Genomic DNA, 23,471 nt, shown 5'->3' with positions numbered 1-23,471 from the left:
CAAGTGCACTTTTGCACCATTGCTGAATTTGCCACCACGTGATTTCCTCTGAGCGGAGATGAAATCAGACCTGAAGTCAGACTCTTCAGATTCCTCCTTCTTGTGCGCTGCAGTGTGCGTTTACCGAGCGGCGTGGTGCAGATGAACTCCTCTCTCGTGGCCTAGAGCCATCAAGATTTCCAACTGTGTGTCATGCCATATTGGACCAATTTTAAAGTCCCTTTAAAAGACCTAATAAATTTCAAAGATGTGACTGATGCTGCAAGGAGGTGAATAACAATGACAAAAGGTTTGGGCAAAATTAAATGAAAAGAACCTGCAGTTCATACATAATAGTTACTGCAAAGACGCCAGACTACTGGATGAAACACAAATAATACAAATATTGAAATATACGTTAGCTCATATTCACCTGTTGATGTAAGACATCTTAAATAATTGATCAAATATGGGTGTTTGGATTTGAAAAATAACTACGTATCGATGTCCATGTTAGTTATACAGTAATATTACAAATGTAGAGAAAAGGGGGAAAAAAAAGTCCATAGTAAAATCACGAACACACAGTGGAATAATCACGACTGTGATGACCTGGAACGGTAGTTCAAGCCCGTGTTGCGCACTTTATTCGCTGCAAAATGCCCAATAATAACAGTAATTGTTTTGGGGGAGCGTCTAAAGCACACTGCTGCCCTCAAGTGGAGCAGAAAGGTATTACAAATCATTGGCAATCGACGATTCTAGATGCGAATGTTTGATTTACATTTACATTTTACGTTTAAGGCATTGGGCAGACGGCCTTATCCAGAGCGACTTACATTTACATTTACAGCATTTATCAGACGCCCTTATCCAGAGCGACTTACAACCTGCTTCCCTTTACCATCGATGAAGTGATCAATTCTGCTTCACTAGGACCCCCAACTATGAATACAATCTTTTTATTCACTCTGTTGTTGTTTCTATACATAAGTCAGACAATAAGAAGGTTACAAGTTAATCTAAATATTCTCTAAAGAGGAACACGAGGTGAACAACCTCCTCAGACGCGCTGATTTAAAGGGAGTGAGAGTTTAAAACTGTGAAAGTGTCCATTTTAAACGTTTTGCCAACCGTTTATATTTTTACAGGTATTAAAGACATTTTACACATTAGATATAATACAGGTTTTAAAAAAAAAACAATATTCCAGATACGCCGCTGTTAGAAATCCTAGTAGTTTGTTGGCATTTTAACCAACCGTTCGTTCCAAAAACTCTTATTTTGAAGGAATAAAAAATTTGATCACGACCCGGAAACGCTTTATTTCATTGAAAATATAAAAAAAACTGTCAAATACGTTTCCGGTTCGTTCGAATGTCACATTGTTGTTTTTTTTCCGACCGAGTAAAACGTGTTAAAACCGGATAGTGAGGTAGGTTTTATTTTCACGAACACCTTTACCGACGCACGCTGGAACGCGCCGACCGGAAGAACGCCTCAGTGTGAATTTAGCGTGAATTCGACGGCGTAAGACGCCGCCCTGTTATTAAAGCGTCCTTAAGAAATGCCTATTTTTTTCCCCCATTTCGAGATTTAACGCGACCTGTTGCTCAGGACGACGCGCGACCATGGTTCATCTGTGTAAGTAAAAACTAGGGTGGTAGTAGCCTAGTGGGAAACACACTCGCCAATGAACCAGTAAGATCCAGGTTCAAACCAGACTTACTACCATTGTGTCCCTGAGCAAGACATTTAACCCTAAATTGCTCCAGGGGGGGGGACTATCCCTGTCACTACTGATTGTAAGTCGCTCTGGATAAATGCTGTAAAAGTAAAAATGTCAACAACGCGGCGTCTACATCTCCTCTGTTTAGTCGGATTAATATGATGGACAGAATGGGGTTTGTGTGGTAAATAACACGCAGCGCGGAAATAACCCGATCAGAGCGGGTTTAAAGCCCGTCCACGTGTTGCGTTTTTATGATTGTCCCTGCTTATCTTCTGATGGGGCTGTGCAAGTGTTTTATTCTCACCATGCCAACACCACAACAAAGCCTTTGTTCTTCATAAAAAAAAAAAAAGATGTTCATGCCAAGCTAGTGGCCCGGCTAATGTATAGAACATTTCCAAATATTTTAAACTACATATTTGTGATTGCTTCATACAAAAATATAAACAATACAGTAAAAATTCATTCTTCCTTTTTTTTCTGGACCTCAACAGCATCCTTCCTTTTGAAGAAGTATCATGGGGGACACGTGGTGATCCGACTGACCCTCGGTGGCGCGACCAACAGACCGTTTTACCGCATTGTGGCGGCCTACAACAAACGGGGACGGGACAGTAAATATATTGAACAGCTAGGATCGTATGATCCTCTTCCAAACATCCAGAATGAAAAGTTAGTAGCTTTCAATTTTGACAGAATCAAATACTGGATTGGCTGTGGAGCACATCCCACAAAACCTGTGGCCAAACTATTAGGTAAGGATTCCGTAGAAGAATGTGGATTGTCTTCTTTCTTCACTTGATATCACTTTATTCTCAGCATAACACAACATACCACGATAGTGAGATGGACACACAATTTCTTAATATTCTTCTTAATAATAACATTAAATCTCTCTGTGTGTATATATATAATCTATTCTTAACAGGACTGGCAGGGTTTTTCCCAATACACCCCATGACCATCACAGAAGCGGAGCGCATGAGGCAAAGAGCTGCTGATGCAGCTGCAGGGGCCATGGATGGGAATGAGGACAGTGAAGAGAAAAAAGAACAGTAGTGCTGTTGCTGTTTGCCACAAGATGGACTAATTGTTGACACAACCTCTTAAAAGATGGTGTTCAGGCAAAGAAAATAATTTGTATGAAATTCTGCATTTCACATTTAGCTGTTGAAATAGAATTTAATAGAATTACATTAATGAATTGAAATAAACAAGTCTGACTACACAACAGATTAATTAAACATTTATGTTACATTTACATTGCCTTTTTTTTGTGTGTGTGTTCAGAATGCTCTTAATGCAACAGTTGCTGTGTATGTGAGATGTACAAGTCCCAAGTCCCGAAAGCAGGTTAATAAGATATGGAATATGAACTTATAAAAATTGCAGTTTTGTGAGGGAACTAGCTGTTCAAACAGTGAAATCCTGCTGTGGATTAAACAATGGGCTGGTCTATGGACTTTAATCACTGTGATCCTGACTATACATGTTGCAAAAAGCAAACAAAGAAAAGTCCAAAGTTACTGTTCAACAAAATCTGTTTGATTCACAACTGGGAGAGTTGATGTGGGTGCTCATTTGTTTACTCTGCTTAGTCATATTCCATCCACTTTTCCGCATAAGCTTGGTTACAAGATCAATATCTGAAATGCCAGTAGAGATGACCTTACTATAATCGAACAATGGTCATGTTACTCAGGAACAAAAGTAATAAAAATACCCCCATTGTTGCTGTCTAAAATTTTTTATTCTATTTTAGTTGTCAGGTCAACAAAAAAAAGTGTGGGTTCAAGTGGACTATATAGTCATTGTGAACATCCCTGTTTATGACATTATGACATCAATCTTACATAGTTACAAGAAATCATAAGCCTGCCTAAAGGTGTAGATACTGGATGATGACGACAAATATATTTTAATGAATTGATTGCTAATTGATATCCTATTGGTTTTCAGTCATGTTCACCAAAATGAAATTTATACATTTTCCTTGGAATTAAATTTTTCAAAATCATTTATTTCATGACACTGAAAAATGTGCCAGGGATCTCTGACCAGGGCCATCTGTTGTGTTTCTGACACTTATATACTTTATTTATATATGGTACCCCAATAACTGGAAAGCCATGTATTTACATTTCATAATTTCTGTGTATCTGTACAACTTTACACCATTTCTAGTCTAGCCAGGTGTGGAATCATTGATCAGTGGAATCAAAAAGTGGAATTAAAATGTGGTCCTAAATACAATTTAAATAAGACACTATGGGTCAGATTCCTAAAATTTAGCCTAAACTAAAAGCATTTTTTGAATGGAGAACCTCATTGAAGTTGTGTTTTAACAGGAATGTGACCATATTTGTGACAGTTAAGAACTTAAAAATCTTTGATTAAAATTTAAACTATTGGATTTTTTTTCCAGTTGGTGACTTGTCACTTGGCTCTATAAATCATAAGTGACATCATGGGTTTCTTTTTTTGTAGAGTGTGGGAGCGTAACTGAATAAAGAAAGAGTAGCAGCTACTCAGCCAATCAGAACCTTAGTTTGCATAGGGTGAGTACTTTTACATCTTAGACTAATTGCATCACTGTACATCACTGAGGATTACAGCTTCATGCGGGTGCTTAATCCAGGCATCAGAGGAATTATATTCATGGACTCATTACAAGTTTACTAATAACACAGTTTTGAATAGATTTTCTTATCAAGGTAGCATGAAGGCTCTTTTGGGAAAATCTTATTTTTGGTCAGCAGCATTAATTATAGTGTTCACACCGAATGCAGCAACAAATCAAGGTAAGAACTGAAAGAATTTGAAACAAGCAGAGGCATCTTTAAAAAAATGGATTTTTTCATATATATGTATTCATATATTTTAAAACACACAAATCTTGTTAAATGAGCATTTGTCATTTATGAAAAAATACATTAAAACCGGAGGGTAGGCCCAACCTTTTATGCATGTTTTTCTTTTTTTTAAATAAATTTTAATACATTGCATCGCCTCCACTTGCCAAATGTAAGACTTCTAATATTATTTCATAACACTGAAAATGTACCAGGCATCTCTGACCAGTGCCATCTGTTGTGTTTCTGTGACGCATATACTTTACCTTTTATCTGGAAAAGCCATGTATCTACATTTCATAATTCCTGTGTATCTGTACAACTTTACACAATTTCTAGTTAAGCCAGCTGTGGAATCATAACAATTCCAGCTTGACTAGATTTTTGCTTTATTAATGATAAATTAGCCATACAAAACAAGCATACAAAAATTAACTGAGGAATTATTGAAATTCTATGGGACAGTAACTAAAACTAAACAAAGGTTCTGGTTAAAATAGTTTGTTTGCTGAATTGTACAGTACAGCAGACACATCTAGGGGCAGTGGTGGCCTAGCGGTTAAGGAAGCGGCCCCGTAAATCAGAAGGTTGCCAGTTCGAATCCCGATCCACCAAGGTGCCACTGAGGTGCCACTGAGCAAAGCACCGTCCCCACACACTGCTCCCCGGGCGCCTGTCATGGCTGCCAACTGCTCACTCAGGGTGATGGGTTAAATGCAGAGGACAAATTTCACTGTGTGCACCATGTGCTGTGCTGCTGTGTATCACATGCGATCATCACTTCACTTCAGTAGTAAACCTCATGTAGCTTGTGCCTTATAAAACCATCAATTAATCATTGTGAATGAATGGGACATAAAACACACATACTTATCATAAATGTGAGTAACAAAGTAACTTTATTAAGCCACTTAACATCTGAAACTTGGTTTGGTTCTAAATTTGTGTGTTAACAAATTGTTTAGTATCTATCTAGGAAGAATTACCACAAAGATAGATAATGAATAGATAAGTGGATTTCTTGTCCACTGAATTATCAGTAATTTCATTTTTCATGGGACAGAGAACATCACTTCTTTAGTAATAGTTCAGTGGGCCATCACCAAAGACATCGAGAAAGTGATCGCAAGTCTGACAGCCACCAAAAGTCCAAAACTTGCTTTACAGTTGTCAAGCACATCAATGAAGCATATCACAGTAATGCCAACATTATGTATACTACTGCAAAAGTTTCATTCTCTACTATGGGCATAGAATTATCAACTAAAACAGCTCTTCAGAGTAGGTATTCAATAAGGTTTCTTCACCCGAGAACAAAAAAACAAACCACACTGAGCACCCTATTCAGAACCGAATAATTAAAAACTTTACCATTAACACATTACCATTTGTCATTTGACTAAAAGAAACTTCACAGAAGTGACTGAAGACACAAAACGTTTAACTTTTAACTCAGATCTAACCTCTGATGTATCAACTGAAAATTTTACAACCAGAAGTGAACAATGCCCTGAAAAGAAGCATCATCCAACCTCTGAAAAATTAAACAAATCACATCGCACAAAGGCAACACTTTGAATTTCCAAAATGCAGACAGATCAGATGCTTATTTTATCACTGACAGGTGACAGCACGTTATTCTTCAGAAAGCAATAAGATGGCTGCCACCACACAATCTGAAACAATAACTGAGTGTACCTCCCGAGAAACTCTATCCAAGTGGTGGAGAATCAATCAACACCCAAAAGTCATACCTCTGGCATGATTACCAAATCAGAGGTTACTCACTCCATTGTAGAAGTAATCTTCTACTTACAAAATCAGTATTAAATACCATACTACATTTACATTTATGGCATTTATCAAATGTCCTTATCCAGAGCGACTTAAAATCAGTATTTACAGGGACAGTCCCCAGGAACAATTTAGGGCTAAGTGTCTTGCTCAGTGACACAATGGTAGTAAGTGGGACTTGAACCTAAGTTTTCTGGTTCATAGGTGAGTCTGTTACCCACTAGGCTACTACCACCCCAGTACAAAAAAAATTAATCCATATATAGAAGCCTGAACAAACTTCACAACTGTCTACCTCTCCAATGAAATATACCACAGCCCTGCTAACATTCAAGTCCAGTCATACAACTAAACCTGAAATTTCACCATCTATTACAGTGACACAAATGTCCAGTGGAACTGCATCTCATGGTGAAAGGTCCACAATTTTTCTACTCCCACCAACTGAAAAGACCACACAAAAAATTATTCACACAACTGAAGATGACCATACTTCAAGAACATTCACAGAAACAGCATCCATTGGAATGACGCAACCTTCTACGACTGATAGAGAAATCCTGTCAACTTACTCTACAATGAAGACAGAAACAGACAAAACATCTACAGAGATGACTTCACAACCTACTGAAATGGCAACACACATCATTTCCACAGTCAACACTGACCAGTCGAATACTTCATCAGGCACAGAAGACAACACATTATTTTCTTCAGTAACCAGTCAGATGAACACCACCACATCATCTGGAACAATAGCTGAAAGTACCTCCTTGGAAACTCTGTCCCCAATAAGCCAAGTGGTGGAGCATCAATCAACATCCAAAAGTCATACCTCTGACATGATTACACGCTCAGAACTCACTCACTCCACTGTAAAAGTATTATCTTCTACTCACACAGTCAGTAGTGAAGACCTCTCTACAAAACAAAGTCATCCTTATACTCGGAATCCTGAACAAACGTCACACATGTCTACCACACCAACAAAAGATGCCCCAGCACTACCAACTTCCATGTCCATTCAGACAAGTTCTAGTGGAATTTCATCATCGACCATAAGGTCAGAAATATCCAGCAGAACTGCATCTCAGGCTCAAAGTTCTACAATGCATCAAAACTCATCTCAAAAGCCAACACAAAAAACACCTTTTACTCTATACCATTCAGAGTTCACTCACTCCAGTGTAGAAGTAATATCATCTGCTCAAACAACCAGTAGTGAAAACATCTCTACACAAAACAGATATTCAACAGCTCAGAATACAGAACAATCTTCAAATCTTTCTACCACTCCAATAAAAGCTACCTCATCACTGCCAACTTCCAAGTCTATTCATACAACTAGACTTGAACTCTCGCCATCAACTACAGTCACAGCAATGTCCAGTGGAACTGCATCTCATGGTGAAAGGTCCACAATTTTTCTGCTCCCACCAACTGAAAAGACCACACAAAAAATTATTCACACAACTGAAGATGACCATACTTCAAGAACATTCACAGAAACAGCATCCATTGGAATGACGCAACCTTCTACGACCGATAGAGAAATCCTGTCAACTTACTCTACAATGAAGACAGAAACAGACAAAACATCTACAGAGATGACTTCACAACCTACTGAAATGGCAACACACATCTTTTCCACAGTCAACACTGACAAGTCGAATACTTCATCAGGCACAGAAGACAACACATTATTTTCTTCAGTAACCAGCCAGATGGCCACCACCACATCATCTGGAACAATAACTGAAAGTACCTCCTTGGAAACTCTGTCCCCAACAAGCCAAGTGGTGGAGCATCAATCAACATCCAAAAGTCATACCTCTGACATGATTACACGCTCAGAACTCACTCACTCCACTGTAAAAGTATTATCTTCTACTCACACAGTCAGTAGTGAAGACCTCTCTACAAAACAAAGTCATCCTTATACTCGGAATCCTGAACAAACTTCACATATGTCTACCACACCAACAAAAGATGCCACAGCACTACCAACTTCCATGTCCATTAAGACAAGTTCTAGTGGAATTTCATCATCGACCATAAGGTCAGAAATATCTAGCAGAACTGCATCTCAGGCTCAAAGTTCTACAATGCATCAAAACTCATCTCAAAAGCCAACACAAAAAACACCTTTTACTCTATACCATTCAGAGCTCACTCACTCCAGTGTAGAAGTAATATCATCTGCTCAAACAACCAGTAGTGAAAACATCTCTACACAAAACAGATATCCAACAGCTCAGAGTACAGGACAATCTTCAAATCTTTCTACCACTCCAATAAAAGCTACCTCATCACTGCCAACTTCCAAGTCTATTCATACAACTAGACTTGAACTCTCGCCATCAACTACAGTCACAGCAATGTCCAGTGGAACTGCATCTCATGGTGAAAGGTCCACAATTTTTCTGCTCCCACCAACTGAAAAGACCACACAAAAAATTATTCACACAACTGAAGATGACCATACTTCAAGAACATTCACAGAAACAGCATCCATTGGAATGACGCAACCTTCTACGACCGATAGAGAAATCCTGTCAACTTACTCTACAATGAAGACAGAAACAGACAAAACATCTACAGAGATGACTTCACAACCTACTGAAATGGCAACACACATCTTTTCCACAGTCAACACTGACAAGTCGAATACTTCATCAGGCACAGAAGACAACACATTATTTTCTTCAGTAACCAGCCAGATGGCCACCACCACATCATCTGGAACAATAACTGAAAGTACCTCCTTGGAAACTCTGTCCCCAACAAGCCAAGTGGTGGAGCATCAATCAACATCCAAAAGTCATACCTCTGACATGATTACACGCTCAGAACTCACTCACTCCACTGTAAAAGTATTATCTTCTACTCACACAGTCAGTAGTGAAGACCTCTCTACAAAACAAAGTCATCCTTATACTCGGAATCCTGAACAAACTTCACATATGTCTACCACACCAACAAAAGATGCCACAGCACTACCAACTTCCATGTCCATTCAGACAAGTTCTAGTGGAATTTCATCATCGACCATAAGGTCAGAAATATCTAGCAGAACTGCATCTCAGGCTCAAAGTTCTACAATGCATCAAAACTCATCTCAAAAGCCAACACAAAAAACACCTTTTACTCTATACCATTCAGAGCTCACTCACTCCAGTGTAGAAGTAATATCATCTGCTCAAACAACCAGTAGTGAAAACATCTCTACACAAAACAGATATCCAACAGCTCAGAGTACAGAACAATCTTCAAATCTTTCTACCACTCCAATAAAAGCTACCTCATCACTGCCAACTTCCAAGTCTATTCATACAACTAGACTTGAACTCTCGCCATCAACTACAGTCACAGCAATGTCCAGTGGAACTGCATCTCATGGTGAAAGTTCCACAATTTTTCTGCCCCCACCAACTGAAAAGACCACACAAAAAATTATTCACACAACTGAAGATGACCATACTTCAAGAACATTCACAGAAACAGCATCCATTGGAATGACGCAACCTTCTACGACTGATAGAGAAATCCTGTCAACTTACTCTACAATGAAGACAGAAACAGACAAAACATCTACAGAGATGACTTCACAACCTACTGAAATGGCAAAACACATCTTTTCCACAGTCAACACTGACAAGTCGAATACTTTATCAGGCACAGAAGACAACACATTATTTTCTTCAGTAACCAGTCAGATGGCCACCACCACATCATCTGGAACAATAACTGAAAGTACCTCCTTGGAAACTCTGTCCCCAACAAGCCAAGTGGTGGAGCATCAATCAACATCCAAAAGTCATACCTCTGACATGATTACACGCTCAGAACTCACTCACTCCACTGTAAAAGTATTATCTTCTACTCACACAGTCAGTAGTGAAGACCTCTCTACAAAACAAAGTCATCCTTATACTTGGAATCCTGAACAAACTTCACATATGTCTACCACACCAACAAAAGATGCCACAGCACTACCAACTTCCATGTCCATTCAGACAAGTTCTAGTGGAATTTCATCATCGACCATAAGGTCAGAAATATCCAGCAGAACTGCATCTCAGGCTCAAAGTTCTACAATGCATCAAAACTCATCTCAAAAGCCAACACAAAAAACACCTTTTACTCTATACCATTCAGAGCTCACTCACTCCAGTGTAGAAGTAATATCATCTGCTCAAACAACCAATAGTGAAAACATCTCTACACAAAACAGATATCCAACAGCTCAGAGTACAGAACAATCTTCAAATCTTTCTACCACTCCAATAAAAGCTACCTCATCACTGCCATCTTCCAAGTCTATTCATACAACTAGACTTGAACTCTCGCCATCAACTACAGTCACAGCAATGTCCAGTGGAACTGCATCTCAGCCTCAAAGTTCTCAAACACATCAAAACTCAACTCAAAAGACACACACAACTCTGTATACAATTCAGAAAGACCAGACATCATCAACATTCACTCAAGTTAAATCTACTGCAGTTAACCAACGTTTTTCTACAGATACAAAACTTAAGCCAACATACTCTGCAATTATAAGTGATTCCACGCCCAGCCTTGCAACACCAACTCAGTCCACTATGATTAAAGTATTTTCTACTGGAATTGCAACTCATGCACAGATTTCTACCATGAATCATTCCCCAACAACAGGAAGACCCACACAAAACACAGATCCTAACAAAACAGTCACACAAGCACCATCCACTGGTGACACCCATGCATCAACTACATCCTCAACCAGCCAAACAGTTGAACATCAATCAGCAACTACTTTCACATCACTTTTTACACACTCCACTCCGAGATCAAACCCATCTGCAACCGAAACATCTCCCACTCCACCCATATCAAAATTCTGCAGAGATGAGGACTGCCATTGCAATGGGGCACCATGTTTCTATAATAAGCTGTTGAGAACATGCCAATGCATCTGCAATTCAAATCTAACATTTGGAGAGTCATGCCAGTACGGACATGATGACACCTCTGTAATTATAGGTATGATTTTTTGGTAATTAACATCTGCAAATATAGAATTATGGTGTGCTATACTAAATAATATTTAGTTGGAGACAGCTCACATGTTTGGTATTTTAATTAGTTGTTAACTTCCATGTTTTTCCATGTTCCAGGTTTTTATAGTTCATAGTTTTTTTCCCTTTGTGATAATGGAACCACATTTTCTTTCAGACCTGAGCAGAGTTCCATCCAGAAATGCAAACATTTCCATAAGAATTATGAAGGATTTCAGCATGTCAGAGTCAAATAGTCTCATTAAAACCATTGAGCAAGAAGTAAGTTAAGTTTGCATTTGACACATACTTTTTTTGCATAATGTTTATTAACTGTTTGAGATAATGCCAGTATTTCATTTATTTTTTTGTGGTTGTTGTAGCTCGCATTTCTTTGCAGGAAAGCCAATCCTGAGAGTTTCAAATCTTTTACTGTACATAATTTAAGGTACGTTTAAAATAAATTGATAATAAAATAGTAAAAACTATACTGAATAGGTGTGACCAAACATTTGACTAGTATTCTTTTCTTCTTCTTCAGAAGTGGAAGTGTTATTGCGGATGGTGTAGCCCAATACAACTACCCAAACAATGATTCACAAATAGAATTTCTCAACATGTGCTTGCAATCTACACTACAAAGCATATTTAATGAGACAGACTCTCTGAAAAAATTGAGCCAAGCCCTGGGATACGTGGATATCCGGGACACAGAGATAATTATGCAATTCAGTCAAATAAGAAGTAAGTTAAGTCCAGATATTTTCTAATAAAAGCATTTTCAGGCTGAATTTATATTCTTTTTGCAGACCTGTCAGACTTGAAACCATTTTTAACATGCAGTATGGAGTTTTCCAACTACACACTGGAGATTTCTAAAGGAAGCTGGCGGTGCATGGGACCATGTAAAAAAGACCCCAACTACTGTCACCAACATGGGCAGTGCTTTAACAAGATGGAAGGGCCAGTCTGCCAGTAAGATCCCCAACAGATGCTCTCTTTAATTCTGAATAAACTGACAGTTGAATTACACATTTGCATATTGTTTTTATGAAATAATAAGTGATTTTAAAAGCAAGTTCCTTTGCAAACCCCAATAGATGTTTTGATACGTACCTTGAGGAGTACTATGGGAAGCAGTGTGAGTTTTACCGTAAAAAAGCAGGCTTTTATGCAGTGCTGTTTGGGAGTCTGGCAGCTATCCTTCTTCTGTTCACCATAATTGCAACTGTCATCATTGTTTTGTGGAGGCATCATCGAATGGAAGGGTGAGTTTGGTCTTGGTGACAGTCCAGTACTGTTTACCACGTCTTTTTAAATGGCGCTAATACACTATGTGGTTGAAGGTCAAGATTCAGTGACAACCTCTCTTGTACAAGACTAACGTTCTACAATGAAGATTTCTTCGACTTCTCAGACAGAGGTCAGATTTGTGAATTTGTACGTACCATTACTATCAATATTTGTACTATACATTTGTGATCCAATATATTTGTTATGCAGGTAAGAGATCAAGTTCACCAAACCAGCACAGGGCCTGGTGTAAAACTGGAGCACACCCCCTGAGTAATGATCTGTCTTCACAATGAATAAGCAGAAACAACACAAAGTATATGCTTCAACCATTTAAAATGGCATAGATCTAAACATTATGTCCATCTTGCTTTATTCTTCTTTGTTTAAGGGTGAAAATTATTTGATTAATATACCACCGTTCTCCAATCTACCAAAGTCAAGACTTTTCTTATAAGATCTTTTTTTTCTACAGTAACAGTGTATAGAAAAAATTAAACTTTAGCCTGCTATTTGCAACTGATATAATAGTTAATTGTTTAATGGTAGTGGTAGTAACCTAGTGGGTAAGACACTCGCCGATAAGCCAGAAGACTCAGATTCAAACACCACTTAAACACTTCAAGTGTCTCTTGGGGGACTGTCCCTGTAACTACTGGTTGTAAGTGGATAAGGGGTCTGATAAATGCATTAAATGTAAATTGTTTCTGTGTTGTTTACCAAATTTCTATTTACAGCATTTAGCCACTAGGGGTGGCAGTTGTGTTATTTTCCCACTCATAGAGAGTAAAGTGACTAGATTTGTCTCTTTAAGACCAGAATGGTAACAAGGGGGCATTTGTAAAAGTTTAATAGAAATGTGTGTACATAATTGTTGTTGGACACACATATATATTCTTAATTAAAACATTAAAGTTATTAGTTGAAAATTCCTTTGAGGCCCTTAACTATCATTTGTTATTTTTATCAGAAAATACTTAGATGAAATAAATAAACAGAAATGTGTAAACAAATGTAAATAATAAATGTGTATTGTCAATTAAAATCTATTTTTAAAAGTATCTGATAATGATAAATGGGTATGCCTAACCTCACAGCATAACGTGCCTCCCACATCACCTGTATCACCTGTACTGTTTTTTTTATGAATGAGGAAGAGCATTATAAAGGCTGCAGAAGATGTCACTACTTCAAGCAATATAGTATTATATCCTTTTACCCAAATCTATTTCTGATCAATTACCTGTTATAAATGAGAAACCCAGCTGCTGAGGATGCAGGTGACCATGCATTGCTTGCCAGTTTCAAGCCTGTGTAAATTGGGAGGGTTGTGCCAGGAAGGGCATCCGGCCAAAACATTTTGTCATATCGATTGTGTGAACAACCTAACAGGTTGATCAACTGTGGTGTCCCCTAATAGGAGCAGCAAAAGGAAGAAGACAATATGTTAAGCCATTACAGTGAAGTAAACTTAAAACAAATTTAAAATAAATTAAGGCATAGACAAGACAAATATGATAAATTTGAACAAATCCCTATGAACATTTTTGGTATGCACAACAGCTCACCAACAAAATCTGTGATTTGTGGTGGAGGGAGCATTGTAGTGTGGGGCTAATTTGAGTACCTGTGGTCCTGGACAGCTTGCAATCACTGAGGAACCAACAAGGTCCTGTCCATTCGAAGAAGAAATGCCATTGTTTGTCATTTCTCTGGAGCTTTCATCACATCACAGGTTGCTGCTGAGATTTTGTTGCCCGGTGTTCTCTCTGTGGGTCGCCACCACATAGTTCACCCTGTGGAGGAACTGAAGAAATGTCCCTCTGACCATTTTAATAGCACAGTAATGTATATGTATATGTACATATATAATTGTACAAATTGTATAGTAATATAGTTTATACATATAAGTAATGAATAAAATGTAGAATTCATAATACATACAAATGCATGACATGATTGATATTAATTTATCTGTTTAGAGAATTTGCTCTTCAGGTTTTTACACTGGTCTGCTGAAATGTTGTGTTCTAGTAATTTTGTTCTTCACAGTATCAATAATAATAAATCATAAATGGACTCTGGAATGCTTTTGCTGTTTATGGATTTATCTTCAGAAACAGAAGCAAAAAAATAAATGATAAAAGCATGTCAATCAAACGTCTTATATGTAAACCTATTTCTGTAGATATGGTTGCCTTCTTAACTCTGAAATGAAATCTGCACCGTGGCCCTAAATTTGACACCTCAGAGAAAACCTGAGATACCAGATTGTCCCCTTTCCACTGCACATGATGGTGAGGTGCTGAGGGTGATGAGACACTACAAAACAGGAAGCAGGGGTGGTAATGTACACCTGTCTATTGGTGTAACTCACTTGCCTCTCTTCTGGAAGCAGGCCAGTTGCAATGAGGCACAGCATGAGGGTGTGGGCCTTCATAAAACAGTATCTTTGTGTTTCATGATGAATGCAAAGGATGATCAGGTGAAGACCAATTCATAAATAAGTCTTTTTATTTTTCACTTAAAGACTATACATTTTGTATGCATACTATACAGCACTATTTTGTCATAGACAGGAGAATTATGTTAAATACTTCACATCAAAACATACTGTACTCTCAGTGCATTTGCTTTTTACCACAGCAGAGAATGTCTTCTTATTGAACTTGCCTTCATGTTGTTAGGTAAGACATGAGGAAAAAAAAAAAAAGTTAAAGATTTAAATAACACAAGTGAGCAAAATGTAAACATTTTACAAAATAAAAAGCAAAAATTAACACAACAGCATCAGTAAAGCTTGTGTCCCTTTTCTTTACAAAAGGTGGAGAACTTCAATATTATTTTTTTTGACCTGATCCAATATTAACACCATGTTTCATGTCCAGGGTCACTTTGATGCACTTGCTACATTATTGTGTTACTGTCATGGCTTTCCTACAACGTATGAAAATAAAACATCTCCTTTCCTAGCTGCCAGCAGCTAAAGACTTTGGGCCCACACCCACAGCAACCATGTCAGACTGGAATGCATGTACAGAACAGGAAAATCTGTTTCTCTCTCTCTCTCTCTTTCTCTCTCTCACACTCTCTCCAGGTGAGCCCAATGTGTTCAAAGTACACTCAGAAACGAAGGTTTGGAAATTTCAATTACGCGAAAAGTTATCGATTCAGATACACCTTTCGGGGACACAGTATTAAACAAAATTGGCTTTAGAAGAACACTAGCTGGTTTTAGTGCCAGTAAATTAATACTGTACAGGCTGTGTTCATTTTAAAGATAGAAGCTTACTCCAGGATTAGTGTCTAGTCCCGTATGTCAGCAATTAAGAACCTAAACATGGGAGGTAGTAAAGCAGGCACGTTTACATATGATTCTTTCTCACAGCTTGACTGAAAACAGGTATTTAGAATAAAGAAAAGAAGAAACAAAAAAAAAAAAAAAAAACTTTTGTGCAACAAAATCAACCTGGACACGTGTGGAAATTGTTTTATAGCAAGAGTGCACACAATTCGTATTAACAAGCTGTGCTTGGGGGGGAGAAAAAAAAAAAAAAAAAAAAAAAAAAAAAAAAAAGGAGGCCACTCATGCACAACATTTACCACACAAATAATCATTCAGAAGATAGACCAGATGCACAGTGCACCTCAACTCAGATGTACGCACAGTGTCCTAACAGAGAAAACTGAAAGTACATATACTTTTCCAAGTTCTTCATAAAAGTGAAGGAAATTAAAATTAAGACTGGGGGGCAGGGGGGCCTTCATCAACAGTTTGACCGATTAAGAAATCTTTTTAGATCTCTTTCTGGCCTTTTTCTTCATATACATTTACATACAGTAAAATTGAATGTCTTACTGACCCTTTGTCCCTTTAGAATCACAGAGACATAAAAGTTGGGTTATTTTATTTTTCCTCAGAGACATGACAGCTCTGCCCTCAAAGCAACACAGATGAAGTATTCTCTCACACACACACAAAAAAAAAAACAAAAAAAAAAAACACTGAAAACGAGGTATCAGACCAGCTCATACCTGAACAACTGCACCACAGCACTGGCAAAACACTAACGTGAAATAATGAGTATCAAAAATATGTCTCAAAATGAATTATTTATCATCAACCATTCAGAATGCTGAATCTACAGAACACATCCATTTCACACGTGTGTTCCTATTGCGAAGAACAAAGAAAGTCCCAGTAACTGTAAAGGGTGTGTAACGTACCCTAATATATCAAACACTAGGGCAAAACGAAGAACAACAACTGTGTTGAAGCAGCAATGAAGCGCCTTTTAAGGTCCCTTGGTGGCATCCGCCGAGTGACTGTGCCCAGACGAAAGTGCACAGTCATGTTGTCTCCATCCTGGTTCATACCAGATCGACCTGTGGTTTTCGCTTGCTGTCCCAGTCTGTCCCCGTGGCCTCGCTGCTACGGCTGGCGGCCGCGTCCGTGAAAAACTTTTCCAGTTTATCCAGGTACGCGGGCCTTTGCGGCAGCAGGAAGTAGTGAGTGGCGCTGGCCTTCTTGCCATTCTCCATTACCGGCAAAATGCACGGCGAGCCTTCGCTGTTCTGCCGCTGTAAGCCCCGGCTTACATACTTGGGGTCTGGGGCGAAGCTCTGCGTGGGTGGCATGATCCCGTTGAGGTATGTGGGGAGGCTGTTCGGGCTCGGGGTGCGGGAGCTACTGCTGGACAGAGGCTCCCGCGGGGGCACTTTGGGTGGCCGGTCATCATCGCTGTACGCTCCCGATGAGACCTCAGCTGACCAGCGGCGATAGTCTGCGGCAGTCTTGGCCGGCCGGGGAGGAATTGGGACCCGGGGAGGGATTTCAGGTTTGTCCATACCCTGCCCGTTCCGGTGGTGACAAGGTAAGCGCAGGGACGTGGGCTTGTTGAAGGAGCCGGCGGGACCGGAGTGGGATCGCCGCAGCTTGCGCTGGACGCGATCGCCTGACTTGTAACAGAAAATCGGTTCCGCCTGCTGCCGTCCCTCCTGCTGAGGCTGCTTAGGTATCTCAAGTTCAGGCCATTTCTGCAGCTGTGGTGGTGCCTGTTGGTGTCGAGGTTGGACCGAGGGGCCTTCATAATAAGCGTAGTTGATCTCCCCAAAGCCCCTGAAACTCCTCCTGCTGGGAATTCCATAGCGAAAAGGTGAGGGTTTAGGACAAGGCTCGGGCATGAGGCACCGGTTGTCATCCTGTCCTGTGAAGAACTCCACTTCGTTGTCCATCGCCTGGTCATGGGAAAGGTCTACACGGCTAGGGAGTGGGGGTAGAGGCTTGGCTCCTCGACTTGGTGTTTGAGGAGGGCTGCTGCGGTCGTACACCGATAGCCGCTGGAAGGAAGGGACCACCTGGTCATCTTCGGTGGAGCTGGTGAAGGGCTCGCTGCTGAACAGGCTGAGCTGGGAAGGTCGGTTGTTCTTGGGTGGCAAGCGCTGAGAAATGGTTTGAGACTGAGGCTGTGGTCTTGATCCTGCAGATCACAAACAAATCGGTTCAGAGCCATAATTCATTTCAGGTAAAATTCATTTCAGTTCAGTCCAGTTTAAATCCCCAATGATCGTGAGTCTCTTCTTGGACTTTATGTACTCACTTTCTATAGCTGGTAATGACAGAACCTGCTGCTGTGATGGTAGATTATATCCCACTGAAGAATCAAGGCTCAGGTACAAACTGGACAAACGCACAAAAAGCACATCGTTAAACACATAAACGCGAGTGGCAATGCTTCAATGTTTCAGTGGGTCTGAAAGGTACTCACTTGTCTAGATCATGGGGGTGATAACAGGAAGGCTTAGTTCCGGCCATGCTGTGACAATGGCTGCCCCGCAGGAAAAGGTTTTGCGAGGGTAAACAGATTTCCTGGGCAGTCAAGCCTGCAGTGGACATACTCCAGCTGCAGTCGGGTCGCATTAAAGCCAGGAAACACTTTGTTCACCAAGCTGCCAGGTACCGTTAAATCTGCAACACAGCAATGGGGCAACATCATTAATGGCTTGAAACCAGACAACCTCCGTTTATAATCAGACGCCCCCCTAAATCCTGCAGCGACAAGCTTGAGGGTGCCAAATGAGATATTGTGTATCAGTGATGATGACAATCTTTTTGTTAATCCCCTTTGAATCCTAGTTGTGTATTTTTTTTTTTAAATTCTCACTGTCTAACAAAGTTCTCATTAAAAAAAAAAATGCTGCCTTGTGCTCCACCGACTGGCTTTATTTATTTTTTCAAAGAACATTGAGCAATGTTCTCCTTGGCTCCACTTGATGTGGAATGACAAACGTTCCATTTGACAGGACCTAACGACAGTTGTACCCCTAAAGCCCTGGGGGCAGAGTGCTCAGAGCAAAGCTGAATCCTCTCATAGTTGCCACACAAAACTTACAGCCTTAAAGACCAGCGTGTACTTATAGTTTATAATAGTGGACTTATACCATACGTTCAGTGTACCATGCCATTTGTATAATCATATAATAATAATAGTAATAATAAAAAAAAAAACCAGCAGCTTCCAACAATACCAAATGCTGGTGCCAAACAATGAAGCAATTAACCCTTGAACATATGCTGAGAATTCATCAGCCCATGACAATGTGTATTATATAAGAGAAAGCATACATGGAAACCAAAGGTGTCCAAACAACGGCTGTCAAAATTATATTGTGATTTTATAAACTGTGTAAAATCTTTGAGACTCACAGCCCTTTACATCCTTAAAGCAAAATATTGATGCAGATATATGCATTTGGAGAACATAAACTTAAGGCTTTCGTGTATTGAAATTGTGTTTTTCAGCCTCCCAGCAGGCTTTTATACAGTGAAGTAAATGCATATTCCAAGGCTATGTTTAGTTCAAGGATTTATCGTACATGCAATAATGCTTGTACAGTGAGTCCATGAATGCACAAGCCTATCCTTCAAGTTACAAGCAACTCCAAGGGTCTCGGAGAGCAGAAAAACACAAAAGCAAAACACAACACACAGTGCACTGGCGTGGACATCCATCTATGACAGCTCCCCACATTTCTAGCAAGCTCCGAACTCCAAAAGGGATGCAGACAGACAGCGCTGAGCTGCAACCTGATCCGCGATAATGAACCCCATGGGGACCAGCGCTTCCTCTTGCAACAGGTGCAAAAACCGACAGCCATGGCGGTGGACAATCAATTTCTTCTGCGCTTTTAAAGTTATTAGGTTTCAGTGCCAGCCGTTTGGCACAAGGTTGTTGTAAGTGGGCCTTGCTCCAAGCATGTCCAGATTTGTTCATCAGTTCAGAGAAAAACAAAAACGAATTTTGTGTAAAGCGAATTTTGAATTCTGTTCACAATCTCAACTGCATTTGGCTTGTAGATGTGATCAAAAACAAATATAAAATTAAAACCATTTAATGTGCTCCAATCCGGCTATAAATATACGTCTGGCCTAATATTAGCGCACTTTTTTAAATGAACCTATGAGAAGACATGAAGTTCACACCCCACCTTTGACACTTCTACAGCCGTTTCCGAGCAACCATACCCGCTCTACCTGTGCGGCAAGCACAACTTTGGCGCACACCCCCCTGGATTGGGACCGAGCAGCGTGTAAAAGCTTCCGCAAAGTGCCCATGAGTCATTCTAGGAGAGCAGGTAGATAATTTAACTGCATTTAATCTGTCGCAACCAGGGCATGTGATAAAGTTGATATTCTTCACTGAATACCCTTTGGCCTATTAAACTATTCGTGTATATCAAGGTGTTATAAGGTCAGAGGCCAAATACTTCACTTAGACTTATTCTAAGGTGGCTGTTCAGATTGGAGGACTGAAATAACCGTAGAATAAACTGTAAAAAGAGCAAGGGGGTCTTTCAATTAATTTTTTTTTTAAACTATTCTACCAGCGTTTCAGGCCAATGTGTGCCTTATCAGATATCTGTCACAGTTTCAGATAACATCATACTCGCTGCTGACGTCATCACTGCGCAGAGCCTACACACACGCGCGCGCGCGCGCACGCACACACACACACACGGCAAACGCGCGCGCCCGCAAAAAAACAAACAAAGTAACTAACTAACTAACTAACTAAAAAGAATTAAATAAAATGTACATTTTCTTTCACCTCCGTTGCCAAGACCCCGTCGCTCACCTTATCCCGCCGTCTTCAGTGCGCACGGACTGTTCCCAAATCACGTGGAGGGGCGCATTCTGTAGCCTGCTTGGGAACACCGTTTCGGGGGTCTTCGGCCGGGCCTCTCGCGTCAGCACGGGGATAAGCGACCGCATTCATTACTCCGGCTCGCCGCTTGAGAGACTCGTTAACAGGGCAGCCTCTGTGTGCGATGTTCTTTTAAAGCGCCGTCGAGCTGCTGGGACCTTCTAGCTCCGCCCAGCGCTGCTGGTGTCTTAAAGGCGCCGCGCGCTGTTTACAAGTTCTGTTGTTTTAAAAACATTAATAATAATTATTATAATAAACGAAGGTGAAAAAGCATACACCCATGCATAGTTCACATGCAACGTGGTGTTTTTATTAATAGGCACATGCTTTAAAAGATTGCAGTGTGCATGGTGTTTTGGCAACAAAAACGCTTGCACTGGTGTGCAGAAACTGGGAACACATCACTGTTTATAAAGACATTTACAATAATAAGGATATAAGGATGTGTGGCAGCCGCTCAACGGCATCATTTATTGAATTTCATGCTTTCTTCAAAATGATGAGCTGCTGATGAAGATGAGCTGCTGAAGAACAAGAGAGAGAGAAGAAAAATATGAGTGTTTGGGCCTTCTTGATTCATTCCATAGTAAATAAAATTTCAATTGAATGTCTTTGTTTTGATCAAGAACAACAGGTTGAGAGCATCTCTAAACAGAATGCTCTCCAGTAAAGGCTGATAAGAAGGCCTTTACTGTAAGGATGCATTAATAAAAATCTGTCATTTCCTCTGTATACCTCCAAGGTTGGCTCAGTGGAGCCCACTTTAACAGGCTGGCTCTTATCGTGCTTACAGAACGAGGGCAACACGCATGTTGACTGAGCGCCGTCTTTGTTTGCTTTTGCACACAGGCTATGTGCACATCACAGGCTCGGGACTGGACTTGCGTACTCCGCACTGTACCATGCAGTACGCTGCCTGAACAACACAGTTAGGGAAGCCATGTGACAGGTTGCGATTGTCAAAGAGGATAGCCCTGCTGAGCAGTTTGTCTGCATTCCCATTACTCACACTTTACACGCAAAGCGTAATTAGTGGTGCCGAGATAGACAAGGACATGTGCAGTATTAAAAAAAAAACTCATGTCTTTGCTTTGGTTGTTGGATTTTCTCCTTCTTTTTCTTATCTGTAAAAACATTGATCACCTAAGCATGGTTTTATATTGTAAAGGGGTGGGGTAGAACTTATTCAGACTGGCTCCCTCACCAAAAACAAGTGGTGCACATTGCAGAAAGATAGAGACACAATGCCCATAACCAAAAAAGAAAAAGAAAAAAACACACAAGTGCTAAACAAACAGAGGCTGAAGCTGGAGGTATGCGGACGGAACAAAATGTACTTGTGTTACAGTTTGCAAATCCCCCGTGGCCGGCCTTGCCCCCCGAACCTAACAAGCTTATCATTGGATATTTGGCCATGGGTGGTGCAGCCTCTCTCTGATCCCCTTTAATAATTTCCAGTGCATTTTTCTCATTCCACTCCAGCAGTTGTGGGCAGACGGGCGAGAAGGGTGAGTTGGTGGGAGTCTGGAGGGACCCTCTGTCAAAAAAAAAACGACGAAAAAAGTTCTGTTGTGGTCGCACGCTGTTCCTGGGAGACATACGGCCGTCTCCGTGTGAGAGTCCACACCAGTACACATTTTAATAAGGGGTAAAGGGGAGCAGCGCCGATCCGAGCCGAGATTGCTCAGTGTTGATAGAGACCCAGCTATGAACTTTTGTCTCCGGTTTTAGACCTCCCACTGCCCTCCCCTCCGCTGTCTTTTCCCTCCCCTCGCGTCTCCAGCCTTCTGCCCACACTCCAGCGCTGACGTGATGTCACCAGACGGAGGAAGTGCCTTATAAAGTCAGGCAGGCAGTACACGCCGGCTGGAAGGGCCAGGGCAGCCGGCCTGAGACAACACCTGCGGGGAACAGTGGAACAGCCACAACACGACTAAAGATCTGCCTCTTATCCTTTTCTAGGAATCTGTGCTTCATAGAAGGAGAGAATGCATGGTTTGAGTTTTCGTTCTGTATTTTTTTTTTAAATTAAGTTTCTGTCCTTCACTCTCACTCATTAAGCTCCGATTAAGCTCCTCCAGAGTTCAATGCCAGTCTTACGGGCCTCAGCATCCACCACAGCTGCATTCTAAATCTCTGTGGTCTGAATGAGACAGAAGCCTGGGGAGCTTCCTCCCATAATGAGCCGAGCTTCACGCTCTCTTGCCACGTTACCGTGAATCTCAGCAGGAAGGGTGGGGACGTAGTAAAAGAAAGAAATCACTGCTGGGAGTGACTCACCAGCCGCATAGATTGTCGGATTGATGACCTCCCCTGGTTGATGTAATCACACACACCATAGGCGACGTTGGCTGCACAATCAGCTTTCAAATGACTTCTCATCATTCGAATGTATTCAGGTCAGTGACACTCCCACTTGGCCCTGCCTTTCAGCACACTCCTTTTGTCACACTGTCTGTCCAGCGGTGACAAGGCAAATACACTTGGATATTCATGTGCGGTTTGGAATGGCAATGTGTTTAAACTGGGAATTCCTACTGAATTATCTAGAAGAGTATCTGTGGGTTACTCTTATTGT

General features: G+C 40.5%; 3 protein-coding genes across 3 annotated transcripts; 2 read left to right on the top strand and 1 right to left on the bottom strand.

The window, feature by feature from the left end:
• Positions 1 to 1,313: 1,313 nt before the first annotated feature.
• Positions 1,314 to 2,972, top strand: mrps16 (mitochondrial ribosomal protein S16). Its single transcript, XM_028999069.1, has 4 exons — positions 1,314 to 1,414; positions 1,574 to 1,623; positions 2,206 to 2,466; positions 2,640 to 2,972. The coding sequence occupies exons 2-4, from the start codon at positions 1,611 to 1,613 to the stop codon at positions 2,768 to 2,770; spliced, it is 405 nt and encodes a 134-aa protein (XP_028854902.1). The 5' UTR covers positions 1,314 to 1,414; positions 1,574 to 1,610; the 3' UTR covers positions 2,771 to 2,972.
• An 8,664-nt stretch (positions 2,973 to 11,636) lies between these two features.
• LOC114800988 (mucin-4) lies at positions 11,637 to 12,903 on the top strand. Its single transcript, XM_028998932.1, has 6 exons — positions 11,637 to 11,678; positions 11,780 to 11,844; positions 11,938 to 12,140; positions 12,206 to 12,371; positions 12,497 to 12,664; positions 12,900 to 12,903. The coding sequence occupies exons 1-6, from the start codon at positions 11,637 to 11,639 to the stop codon at positions 12,901 to 12,903; spliced, it is 648 nt and encodes a 215-aa protein (XP_028854765.1).
• Positions 12,904 to 16,271: 3,368 nt separating this feature from the next.
• Positions 16,272 to 21,204, bottom strand: errfi1a (ERBB receptor feedback inhibitor 1a). The gene is made up of 4 exons (XM_028998502.1): positions 20,825 to 21,204; positions 18,458 to 18,657; positions 18,290 to 18,369; positions 16,272 to 18,169 (listed from the first exon to the last, which is right to left on the bottom strand). Exons 2-4 carry the CDS (start codon positions 18,607 to 18,609, stop codon positions 17,061 to 17,063), a joined length of 1,341 nt encoding a protein of 446 aa, XP_028854335.1. The 5' UTR covers positions 18,610 to 18,657; positions 20,825 to 21,204; the 3' UTR covers positions 16,272 to 17,060.
• Positions 21,205 to 23,471: the final 2,267 nt, after the last annotated feature.

The sequence above is a fragment of the Denticeps clupeoides genome, chromosome 12, assembly GCF_900700375.1.
Source record: "Denticeps clupeoides chromosome 12, fDenClu1.1, whole genome shotgun sequence".
NCBI classification, from domain to species: Eukaryota; Metazoa; Chordata; class Actinopteri; order Clupeiformes; family Denticipitidae; genus Denticeps; species Denticeps clupeoides.
Note: the sequence above shows the minus strand (reverse complement) of the source record. Positions and strands in the feature narration are given on the sequence as shown.

What these genes read in the sequence shown, in the direction of transcription:
- LOC114800988 (XM_028998932.1), top strand. Translation starts at nt 11,637, where the DNA reads ATGTCAGAGTCAAATAGTCTCATTAAAACCATTGAGCAAGAA. An exon ending in TTAAAACCATTGAGCAAGAA is followed by an intron (nt 11,679 to 11,779) that starts GTAAGTTAAGTT and finishes TGGTTGTTGTAG; the next exon opens with CTCGCATTTCTTTGCAGGAA. An exon ending in TTTACTGTACATAATTTAAG is followed by an intron (nt 11,845 to 11,937) that starts GTACGTTTAAAA and finishes CTTCTTCTTCAG; the next exon opens with AAGTGGAAGTGTTATTGCGG.
- mrps16 (XM_028999069.1), top strand. An exon ending in ACCTGTGGCCAAACTATTAG is followed by an intron (nt 2,467 to 2,639) that starts GTAAGGATTCCG and finishes TATTCTTAACAG; the next exon opens with GACTGGCAGGGTTTTTCCCA.
- errfi1a (XM_028998502.1), bottom strand. Translation starts at nt 18,609, where the DNA reads ATGCGACCCGACTGCAGCTGGAGTATGTCCACTGCAGGCTTGACTGCC. An exon ending in CACCCCCATGATCTAGACAA is followed by an intron (nt 18,370 to 18,457) that starts GTGAGTACCTTT and finishes GCGTTTGTCCAG; the next exon opens with TTTGTACCTGAGCCTTGATT. An exon ending in GTCATTACCAGCTATAGAAA is followed by an intron (nt 18,170 to 18,289) that starts GTGAGTACATAA and finishes TGTGATCTGCAG; the next exon opens with GATCAAGACCACAGCCTCAG.